The sequence below is a fragment of the Cervus canadensis genome, chromosome X (genome assembly GCF_019320065.1).
Source record: "Cervus canadensis isolate Bull #8, Minnesota chromosome X, ASM1932006v1, whole genome shotgun sequence".
In the NCBI taxonomy this organism is placed as follows: Eukaryota; Metazoa; Chordata; class Mammalia; order Artiodactyla; family Cervidae; genus Cervus; species Cervus canadensis.
Window position 1 is genome coordinate 94,615,919 of NC_057419.1, and position 12,197 is coordinate 94,628,115.

General features: G+C 37.5%; 1 protein-coding gene and 1 non-coding gene across 4 annotated transcripts in view; one reads left to right on the forward strand and one right to left on the reverse strand.

The window, feature by feature from the left end:
* Positions 1–12,197, reverse strand: part of CENPI (centromere protein I) — a 54,866-nt gene that overhangs the window by 24,728 nt on the left and 17,941 nt on the right. For all 3 annotated transcript variants that reach the window (XR_006267590.1, XM_043459038.1, XM_043459037.1), the window contains exons 6-14: positions 10,717–10,765; positions 10,413–10,459; positions 9,066–9,155; positions 8,605–8,727; positions 8,199–8,366; positions 7,929–8,049; positions 6,707–6,798; positions 1,110–1,227; positions 958–1,022 (exon numbers count right to left, since the gene is read on the reverse strand). Coding sequence is in view for 2 of the 3 variants with exons in the window: in XM_043459038.1 (XP_043314973.1) it covers positions 958–1,022; positions 1,110–1,227; positions 6,707–6,798; positions 7,929–8,049; positions 8,199–8,366; positions 8,605–8,727; positions 9,066–9,155; positions 10,413–10,459; positions 10,717–10,765 (873 nt within the window). In the remaining variant the exon portion in view is untranslated. The remainder of the gene's footprint in view (positions 1–957; positions 1,023–1,109; positions 1,228–6,706; positions 6,799–7,928; positions 8,050–8,198; positions 8,367–8,604; positions 8,728–9,065; positions 9,156–10,412; positions 10,460–10,716; positions 10,766–12,197) is intronic.
* Positions 105–177, forward strand: TRNAG-UCC. The gene has a single exon. It is a non-coding gene; the product is annotated as a tRNA-Gly (tRNA).

The window sequence follows — 12,197 nt, forward strand, 5'->3', positions numbered from 1 at the left end:
TCTATCAGGTTAAATCTATTCAGATGGTTTAATCTAATATTTACAGATAAACAGCACTCTAGATTGGTAAAATAAGAGAAGAAATAAAGAATAACTGAGGGACTTCCCTGGTGGTCCAGTGGTTAAGACTCTCCACTTCCAATGCAGGGGGCCCAGGTTCACTCCCTGGTCAGGGAATTAGATCTCACATGACACAATTAAGAGTTCACATGCTGCAACTAAAAATCCTGCGTGCCATAACTAAGACCCAGCACAGCCAAATAAACAAAAAATAAACATTTTAGAAAAAAAAGAATAACTGAATTAGAAGTTTGGGATAGGCAATTAATAAAGTACCATTTGATTAGGATAAACACTAATCAGGACAATATATTTTTTCTGTAAATGTGGCCAACAATAAATGATTTAAGGTGAAAAGACTACAAAGGAACATTACTTATATTGTCACTCTTTTAGAATAGGAATAACCATTCTATAAGAAAGTGGCTCTCAAATTTAGATAGAACTCCTGTAAACCACAGCGTTTTTTTTTTTTTTGGAGAATACTCCAAAATAGTAACATATTTTAATCTTATTATATAAGGTTAGAACAATTTTATTAACAGAAAATGACTATTATAACACATAGTGTGTGCTCAATATATATCTGAGAAACGAAAAAGTATATCTACAAAACTATCAAACACAACAATCAAACTAAGTATGCTTAAGTTATTTCCTAGTTTGTTTTTAATACTGATTTGCCACCTGTTCATTCACTTCATTATCTGCCACAAGTGGAAACAGTTCAGGAAAATTATATGTGACAAAACCTTAAAAACAGAAAATTCTATACATTAACTTTGATTTGAGTGACGTAGCACCTCAAGTCCAGGTTCAAGTGAATCCTATTAAAAAACTACTGTTGTAATGTGGGTTTGAAATTGTGTACCACCAGCCATAGACAATGTTTTTTACCTTGAAAAAAATAGATGATGTAAAGAAAAGCCGTGAAAGATGGTCAAAAAGAAGTGGCTTCACCTCTAAAAATCAGAAAAGAAAAACATCATTCAATTCTTTTAATTAACATTACACTGAATTAAATGGCTCCAAATTTTCATGATACATACCAGAGAAGCTACTAAAAGGAATCCAGCTCACAAGTTGAAGGAACTGTGATCGACAACAGAGGCCATCCCAGAGAGGAAGGCTCTTATACAGGAATGCTTCACAGGAATAAAACCCCTCCTATAACACAAGTTGATGGTAAAACCTTATGTGGAGCTCTTCAGTCATAACTACACTCAAAACAACCAATTTACATTGTGCAATAGTTGTTTTACTCTTATTTTTTTTGTCATAATTAAAAGCCTTGGGTTAGGTATCAGACTTTCTCCTAAAAAGAACCAGATGATTAATATTTGAATATTTTAACATCTTTATCAACATAGTTTTCAAATACCATAAAACTTCACCAACTAAAAAGAAGGTAAGAAATCAAATTATGAAATATTTTTCAAGATAAATGAAACTATTATTTTGGAGTACATGCAGACACTTGAATAGTCCATAAAGTTGCACAGTAAGTCTGGAATTTCAACAGGAGCCACAGACCAAACCTGAACTCCGGGCAACACCATCTGGGGAGGGTTGAGTGTCTAGCTGCTTGTGTTTTCACAAGTGAGTGAGGATCCAGGGCTTTCCCTTTTAATTCTGTCATCCTGAGTCTTAAATAGTGGCATGCACCAAGACTCTATTCTGCACCTTCTTTTCAGACATGAATTCTCTGAACAATCACATCTTATAACACAGCTAAAACCATCACCTATATCATGAGAAGTCTTAAATTTCTGCATTTGCAGCCCAAATCTCATTCTGATCCCTAGACTTATTATCTAACTGTCTATTGAACCTCTTAGATATCCCACAGGCATCTTTTAAACCAAATATATCTTTCCTTCTTAGCCTGCTTTTCTTATACTCTCATCATCATCTTTCCAAGAAGAAAATCTAAAAAGTCAACCTAATTCTTTTATACTCACCACCATTATCCATACCCAACTTCTAATTCAATGGTTTCATATAAAATCCTTAAGATTTATTCAACAAACATTTATTGACAATCTCTTTTGCACCAGGTACCAAGTTGAACACCTATACATGAAGAAAAGTTAGACAGGGTTCCCACCTGTCTGGAACCCATAATGTGTGGAAAAACAGATGCTTCAAGATACCACGATACAGGAAAACACACAAGAGCCAAGGGAGCACAAAGAAAAAAACATCTAACTCAGACTGACTAAGGCTTCTTGATGGTGCTGATACCTGAGTAGCAGCTTAATAGTACAACTCAGGGTTACCCAGGTCAAATAATTAACTGACTTAACATATTCAGCAATCAAAAAAATGCTGTTGATTATAAGAACATAGGGTCACTGCTTGTGACTAACAGGGAGGAAACAGAGCCCTACCCATCAGCAGAAAATTGGATTAAAGATTTACTGAGCATGGTCCTGCCCACCAGAGCAAGACCCAGTTTTCCCCACAGCCAGTCCCTCCCATCAGGAAGCCTGCACAAATCTCTTATTCTCACCCATCAGAGGGCAGACAGAAGAAGCAAGAACTACAATCCCACAGCCTTCAAAATGAAAACCATAACCACAGAAAGCTAATTAAAATGATCACATGGATCACAGCCTTGTCATGGCAAATGGGCTGCATGACTCAATGAAGCTATGAGCCATGCCGTGTAGGGCCACCCAAAACAGATGGGTCATGGGGTGGAGAGTTCTGACAAAACATGGTTCACTGGAGAAGGGAATGGCAAACCACTCAGTATTCTTGCCTTGAGAACCCATGTATAGTATGAAAAGGCAAAAAGATAGGCACCAGAAGATGAGCCCCCCAGGTCAGTATGTGTCCAATATGCTACTGAAGAAGAGCAGAGAAATAGCTCCAGAAAGAATGAAGAGGCTTTGGCCAAAGTGGAAATGACACCCAGTTGTAGATGTGCCTGGTAGTGAAAGTCAAGTCTGATGCTGTAAAGAACAATGTTGCATAGGAACCTGGAATGTGAGTTCCATGAATCAAGGTAAATTGGACGTGCTCAAGCAGGAGATGGCAAGAGTGAACATCAACATTTTAGGAATCAGTGAACTAAAATGGATGGAACTGCGCAAATTTAATTCAGATGACCATTATGTCTACTGTGGGCAAGAATCCCTTAGAAGAAATGGAGTAGCCCTCATACTCAACAAAAGCATCCAAAATGCAGTACTTGGGTGCAATCTCAAAAACGATAGAATGATCTTGGTTCATTTCCAAGGCAAACGATTCAATATCACAGTAATCCAAGTCTATGCCCCAACCACTGATGCTGAAGAAGCTGAAGCTGAACGGTTCTATGATGACTTACAAGACCTTCTAGAACTAACACTAAAAAAGATGTCCTTTTCATCTTAGGGGATTGGAATGCAAAAGTAGGAAGTCAAGAGATACCTGGAGTATCATGCAAGTTTGGCCTTGGAGTACAAAATGAAGTAGGTCAAAGGTTAACAAAGTTTTGTCAAGACAACACATTAGTCATAGCAAACAATCTCTTCCAACAACACAAGAGACAACTCTACATATGGACATCACCAGATGGTCAATACTGAAATCAGACTGATTATACTCTTTACAGTTGAAGAAGTTCCATACAGTTAGTAAAAACAAGATCTGGAGCTGACTGTGGCCCAGATCATGAGCTCCTCATGGCAAAATTTAGGCATAAATTGAAGAACGTAGGGAAAATCACTAAGCTATTCAGGTATGACCTGAATCAAATCCCTTATGATTATACATAATCATGTGTGGAAGTGACACATAGATTCAAGGGATTAGATCTGATAGAGTGCCTGAACAACTGTGGATGGAGGTTTGTACACTGGACAGGAGGCGGTGACCAAAACCATTCCAAAGAAAAAGAAAAGCAAGAAGTCCAAGTAGTTATCTGAGGAGGCCTTATAAATAGTTCAAGAAAAGAAGTAAAAGGCAAAGGAGAAACAGAAAGATATACCCAACTGAATGCAGAGTTCCAGAGAATAACAAGGAGAGATAAGAAAGCCTTCTTAAGTGAATGATGCAAAGAAACAGAGGAAAACAATAGAATGGGAAAGATTAGAGATCTCTTCAATATAATTAGAGATACCAAGGGAACATTTCATGCAAGGATAGGTACAATAAAGGACAGAAACAGCAAGGACCTAACAGAAGCAAAAGAGATTAAGAAGAGGTGGCAAGAATACACAGAACTGTACAAAAAAGGCCTTAATAACCCAGATAACCACGATGGTGTGGTCACTCACTTAGAACCAGACATCCTACAGTGTGAAGTCAAACGGACCTTAGGAAGCATTACTACAAACAAAGCTAGTGGAGGTAATGGAATTCCAACTGAGCTATTTAAAATCCTGAAAGGTGATGCTGTTAAAGTGCTGCACTCAATATGTCAGCAAATTGGGAAACTTAGCAGTGGACACAGGTCACTTTTCATTTCAATCCCAAAAAAGGGCAATTCCAAAGAATGTTCAAACTACCACACAATTGCGCTCATTTCACACACTAGCAAGGTAATGCTCAAAATCCTTCAAGCTAGGCTTCAGCAGTATGTAAACCAAAAATTTTCAGATGTATAACCTGGATTTAGAAAAGGCAGAGGAACCAGAGATCAAATTGCCAACATCTGTTGGTTCATAGAGAAAGCAAGGGAATTCCAGGAAAACATCTACTTCTGCTTCATTGACTACACTAAACCTTTCATTGTGTGGATCACAACAAACTGTGGGAAATTCCTAAAGAGATGGGACTACCAGACCATCCTACCTGTCTCCTGAGAAACCTGTATGCCGGTCAAGAAGCAACAGTTAGAACCAGACATGGAACAACGGACTGGTTCAGAATTGGGAAAGGATTATGTCAAAGCTGTTTATCAACACCCTGCTTATTTAACTTACTTGCAGAGTACATCATGTGAAATGCTGTGCTGGAGGAATCACAAGCTGGAATCAAGATTGCCAGGAGAAATATCAGGAACTTCAGATATGTATATGATACCACCCTAATAGCAGAAAGTGAAGAGGAACTAAACAGCCTTCAACTAAACAGATGAAGGAGAAAGGGGAGAGTGAAAAGGCTGGCTTAAAATTCAACATTCAAAAAACTTAAGATTTTGGCATCCAGTCCCATCACTTCATGGCAAATAGATGGGGAAAAAGTGGAAACAGTCACAAATTTTATTTTCTTGGGCTCCAAAACCACTGTGGATGGTGACTACAGCCATGAAATTAAAAGACACTTGCTCCTTGGAAGAAAAGCTATGACAAACGTAGACAACACATTAAAAATCAGAGACATCACTTTGCCAGGAAAAGTTGGTATAATCAAAGCTATAGTTTTTCCAGTAGTTATGTATGGATGTGAGAGCTGGACTGTAAATAAGGCTGACTGTGAAAGAACTGATGCTTTCAAATGTGGTGCTGAAGTAGACTTTTGAGAGTCCCATGAACTTCAAGGAGATCAAACCAGTCAATCCTAAAGGAAATCAACCCTGAATACTCATTGGAAGGACTGATGCTGAAGGTCCAATACTTTGACCACCTGATGCAAAAAGCCAACTCATTAGAAAAGACCCTGATGCTGGGAAAGTTTGAGGGCAAGAGAAGGGGGCAACAGAAGATGAAATGATTGGATGGCATCACTGACTCAATGGACAGGAGTTTGAGCAAACTCCAGGAGATAGTGAAGGACAGGGAAGCCTGGTGTGCTGCAGTCCATGGGGTCGCAAATAGTTCGGACACAACTTAGCAACTGAACAACAACAGTGACCTTGTGAGATTTTTCTTACTGGCCAATTCAATTAATTTAATGCATTCAGTTATATCTTCAGTTTGTTCCCTTAAACTTCTTTCTCTGTTTTTGTGTGTGTGTCAGGGGTGACACATGCCATGAGGCTTGTGGGATTTTAGTTCCCTGACCATGGATTGAACCCGGGTGTTCAGCAGTGACAGCACAGCATCCTAGCCACTGGACAGTCAGGGAATTCTCTAGATCTTTTTCTCTTATTTGGATAATTTAACAAGTTCTATCTTCACAGCCAATAGTACAAAGATAAACATCAGTTCAATTGGCTCTATCTATAATGAATTTTGGGCTTCCCAGGTGGTACTAGTGGTAAAGAACTCGCTGGCCAATGCAGGAGATTCAAGAGACACAGGTTTGACCCCTGGGTCAGGAAGATCCCCTGCAGAAGGGCATGGCAACCCACTCCAGTATTCTTGCCTGGGAAATCCCATGGACAGAGGAACCTGGCAGGCTACGGTCCATGGGGTCTCAAAGAGTTGGACACAACCGAAGCAGCTTAGCATGCACTCATGATGAATTTTGAATTGAGCAAATATTGTTTACAAAAGATGTTAAGCACCAATGAAAACGTGTTCAATGAATATCTAAATAAATTAAGAAGTGATGAAGTCATGGAACTCTGCTCAATGTTATGTGGCAGCCTGGATGGAAAGGGAGTTTAGGGGAGAATGGATACATGTATATGTATGTATGGCTGAGTCCTTTTGCTGTTCACCTGAAACTATCACAACATTGTTAATTGGTTATACCCCAATACAACATAAAAAGCTAAAAAAAAAAAAAAAAAAGAAGTGGTGAAATGCGTAGGAAACAAGCAGAACCTTACTTGTAAGAAGCATTCTGCCCTGAGGATAGTGTCCAGGAAGTTGGCAAATTCTTTTCCATGATCATAATTATTCACCTTGTACCAAATACACTCTGGAACAGAAATATTAAGCATAAGGCTCTGGTTGCACAACAATAAAAGCTACACAAAACATCACCACAACTCTAAAGTGACAAATAATAAATATAAACAAGCTATCAATCTCATACATCCCAGCCAGCTCACACTGGAGACTGTAACATATACATGGAGGTGACAGTGCAATGTTCCTCAAGAACTTGGTAATACAGGGGGAAAGCTTATAGTAAAAAAAATAAAGTGGTAAAAGTCATATATAATGAATATGATTAGCTTTATGCCACACAGTAATCCAAAAGAAAGTAAGTGTATGAATTAAAAGCATGAGAATGCCTAAATTTAAATTAGGGTGAACTGGGGGTAATCTAAGAGTGGTAGAACTTTAGTGAGTGGAAATTTAACTGTATCATACCCTATGTAAAGAAAGACTCTTAGTAGGAAAAAGAGAGTTACCCTGGAACTGACTAAAACTGACCTTAAACACTCGATCAGTCAGGATTTGCTTATCCAAGAAAGAAAGAATCTGGTGAACACAATACTATTTTTAGAGAGATGGACCCCCTCAGAGGAAATGAAATGATTGGGTTTTACTATGGCCTGGATGAAAAACTCTCTCACTTCCCTTTCCTTCAGTTCAATAATTAAGAAACCTTCTGATGACTAATGTGGCTCCCACATATACTGATAGCAGAGAAGAGCTATTCTAGTCAGCAAACATGAACATTTTGGTCACGAGAAGGAATTACTTCTATCAAGAAATAATAAGTTGACATTCTGGCTTACACAATAGTCTCAGAGTTTGGTTAGTATTAATCTGGTGATTCTGCAGGCTTAACAGCAAGTTTCTGAACATACAAAAGATAGAGAGCCTTGGACTGTGACAGTCATCAATGTGGAGGCACCCAGTGAGTTCTGGTGATGATGCAGTAGTGTTTCCTTAACAACATATCTCCTTTCTTACTTTCCCTTGAAATTAGAACAATGGCAGCATTCAGGCTCTGAATATATGATTATCAGAAAAAATTATTATAGCTTATGAAGGCTCCTCCTATCTAGACATCGTCACTCTTTTAAAAGAAACCTATTTCTAAACCATCTTGCTCCTTCTTCATTCATCTAACACTTTAAAAGCATCAATTTTTACCTTCTTGTAATGTTTGACTCAACCAGTGATAGAGCCTCAGTAAGACTGACTCATCTCTGACACAGTTAATATAGTGAAGTAGCAGAGAGCTGTTCAGCACTGCGCCCATCTGAGAAGGCAGCTGCAAAGACAGAAAAATCAGTCAACTGTAAGAATATAAAAAGGAGATCAGAGCAACAAGGAAATCATCAGATAAGAAATATACAACAAAAATAAAGGCCATGAAGATCAAATGGATTATGCAAATAAGCATGTGGCCCAGTTATATACCTCTAAGCAATGAATGTTCTGTAAGAGTTGAGGGAAGCTTTTAAGCTGTTCCAGTGGAAATGATCCATTGCTACTGAAGTAATCAGAAAGATTCATCCTTTTTTTTCTACTTTCTTTACTGTAGTTACAGGAATTTAGCACTGGTATAATTGAGTGAGAATTCCAATTCTAAAAAAGAAAGATAATGAAACAATCAGTGGATCAAACAGATTACAAACTATAAATGTAAAAGCACTTATTAAGGTGATCTAATGAATAGAGTCTGAATGTGGTTTGCATAGAATCCTAATTAAAGTAATTAAAATATACTCAGACATCTATAATCTCTTCCAACATCTGAAACCTTATGATTTGAATTTAACAATAAAGAAGGCTGTGGAAGTTATTTGGGGTTTTAAATACTTACTCTTTTTATAGGATGGACATTAGCTAACATCAACTTTAGAGGTTCTGAAGGAAATCCTTGATTCCTTGACCTCAGAGCAAGTAGAGCGGTCTTCCACAGATTCTCTGAATTCTTAAAATAGATCTGTAAATTTGAATATAAAGTACATGAGAGGAGGTATCCATAAGTTGGAATGGCATAAAATCTGAAACTCTTCGTTAACTGAAAGTAAATTAATTATGAAATATTTTGCACCCATGCAGGTCCATTTAAAGTGTTTTTTTTCCTAATCAGGAATCTATTAAGAACATTGAATAGAATCAAAATGAAGTGTTAATCCCTAAAAAACTTCTCAGAAGCAACACTACAATATTAGATCTTAAACAGTATGCTATAAACATTTTAGTCAAAATCTATAAATTAACTTACTCAAAATAACATATTTCTATCCAAATAAGACTTATCACTCCTTAATCCCTTACCTTCTTTCTCATAGGCAAAGATACAGAAATCAAAGTAGGAACAAAGAATTTATACAGTGACAACAAAGCCTGGAGATGAGGCTGCATTCCCTGAAATAAAATAAAGAGTTTAAATTCTGTGGCCAATAAGAAAAAAAAAAGTAACAATAAAATAAAAAGATTAAATGTATATTCAGATCCTAATTTTATTATGTGATATAGCTATAGGAATATGCTATAGAGAATCTAGGAATAGAAACTCAAACATTTAAATCAACTATCATAAAGCAACCGTCGCCGACTTGCCATGTTCTCTTTTATGATCTTTTCCCATATTTTACTTCTTCCCTATATTTTCTCTCTTCTCTGACTGATTAACATAAAATAAAATTAAATTTAGACAAAATCATTATTATTACTATCCTCAGAGAGCTACCAGAAAATACTGCATGCACTCAAAGAACCGAAACAGGAAGCTATAAAACAAGAAAGTGAAAGTGGTAGTCGCCCAGTCTTGTCTGACTCTTTGTGAACCCACAGACTATAGCCCACCAGGCTCCTCTGTCCATGGGATTTCCCAGGCAAGAATATTAGAGTGGGTTGCCATTCCCTTCTCTGGGGGATCTTCCCAACCCAGGGATCAAACCCAGGTCTGCATTGCAGGTAGATTCTTTACCATGTGACCTACCAGGGGAGCCCCTAATAAAACAAAAACAATCACTGAATTGTAAATACCAACAGGAAACCTCATACTGGAGAAGCACAAATGTGCACATGTGTTTGTGTTTTTCATGAAAACTGAATGCCTCTATGTAGGTCATGCAGGCTTCGATAATTAGGCATAGGCACCACAACTTCCTACGGTTTTATACCCAAAGCTTCTGTTACCTGGCAGGTATAGTGGAAATAACAAGGCAAGAGGGCTGTAAGGACAAGAGATAATAGTCAGGAAATATACTGAAGTTTAAGCATCCAGAGAAGAATGCTTTCCTAGATCACAGCCACAGAATAAATAAGCTAGTCACTTTAATAAAATAGTCATTTTTTATTACTCCCTAACACTTAGTTTCCAGCCATACCAACCCAATTCCATAAACAGTTGCTGCTATTTGATATCTACCCAGCTTTTGCTCATGCTGTTCCCTGCCATGAGTGCCCTTCTTTTCCTTCCTGGCCTAGTTAAATTCTACTCATCGTCATCATTCCTCCCTTGACCCCAGTCTAATTCTGATTTTTATTTTGTTGACTCAGCTTCCCAGGCAATAAGTTTCTTGAAGATAATGATGCATTCAGTTTTACATCCCCAAAGCCTAGCTCCATACCTAGCACAGAGTACACTAGCCAGTTTTAGGTCTTTTCAGTACTCACCATTTTGGCCTGAAGATCAAGCAGTTTTCTCACACGAAATGGTTTGACTAGTGAAGGTAAAGAAAAGAAGTACTAAGTTTGTGGTTCAGAATAAAAAGAAACATTGTCCATGTAGCTTCTCCTTACAACACATTAAGAATATAATTACCCTGCTCAGTTAAACCATTCAGCAGATGCTCTTAGGTAAAAGTACTAAAAAACCATTCCCACGAAACCTAATGTTAATAATTAAAACTTTATAAAGGCCAATACAAATGCTAATTCCACAGAGTGAATGTAATACAATTGGAATGAAAATACTCACCATTCTCTTTTTTGGTAAGTAAATATAACAAATGGCAGACATAAGGGCACTGTCAAAATATAAAAATTAAAAGAAAAAATGACAATATACCTTGAAGAGAGCAACAATGCATTTTCCTTAAATGTCAATCTACACTGATTAAGAAAAAAGGCTTCAGGACTTGATTAAACAATAGTTTTAATTAGCATGTCTTTATGCTATTTTGGGGTTTCCCTAGTAGCTCAGCTGGTAAACAATCCACCTACAAGGCGGGAGACCTGGGTTCGAACCCTGGGTTGGGAAGATCCCATGGAGAAGGGAAAGGCTACCCACTCCAGTATTCTGGCCTGGAGAATTCCATGGACTGTATAGTTCATGGGGTCATAAAGAGCTGGACATGACTGAGCGACTTTCACTTACTCACTCACTCTATTTTTAAAGTTATTTTTGGAATACAACAATGCAGACAACTTGAAAACCAGAAACAGATTCTTCTGCCTAACAAAAATTCATGTATTCCTTCTAGTGCATGTGTACATGCTAAGTCACCTTAGTCATGCCTGACTCTTTGTGACCCTCTGGACTGTAGCCTGCCAGGCTCCTCTGTCCATGGGATTCTCCAGGCAAGAATATTGGAGTGGATTGCCAATTCCTTCTAGTAGTCCACAGCTATTAAGATACAAACTTAAAATTTTATCCTGATTTCCCACTTAAAAGTATTTTCACATGTTACTTGGTCATCAAAATGATCATAATGATCATTTTCAATGATCTTAATATTCTAGTGAATATACCAGAATTTAATTAGCCATTTAGCCTTCAGTCTGGCAAAACAGCACACACTCAATAAATTTGAACTTGAAGTACTGAAGGATTGGTTCCTTATACCACATCATTTTGAGTGACCACTTGTTGAAGTTTTATTCTAGATTAGAGGTCAGCAAACTATAGTTCACTTATTTTCAAATCAAGTTTTACTGGAACACAACTGCACTAACTCATTTATGTATTGGCCATGGTTGTTTTCCTGCTACAACAGCAGAGTTGAGCAGTTGTGACACAAACTGAGTGGCCTGCAAAGCCTAAAATATTTACTTCCTTTTCTTTATAGGAAATTTGCTGTTACTTGTTGTAGAAGAAAACAGAGGAGAGTATCTTCATGACCAGAGAGTAGCAGTTCATTTTTTCCATTAAAAAAATGATAATCATAAAATAAAACATAAAAGAAAAACCCCCAATAAATCAGAGTTCATGAAATTAAGAATATCTGTTTATCAGACAAGAAAACAATATTCTATTGCAGCGATGGGTAAACAACCTGTAGATCAAATTCAGCCCACTGCTTGTCACCGTGAATAGTTTTAGTGGAACACAGCCATTTGTTTGTTTGTAGCTGAGTTTGCACTGCACCAGCAGAGTGAGTACTTGTGACAAAGACAGTATGACGATCAAACCTAAATATTTACTACTTGGCCCTTTAAGAAGAAAATTGCCAATACCTG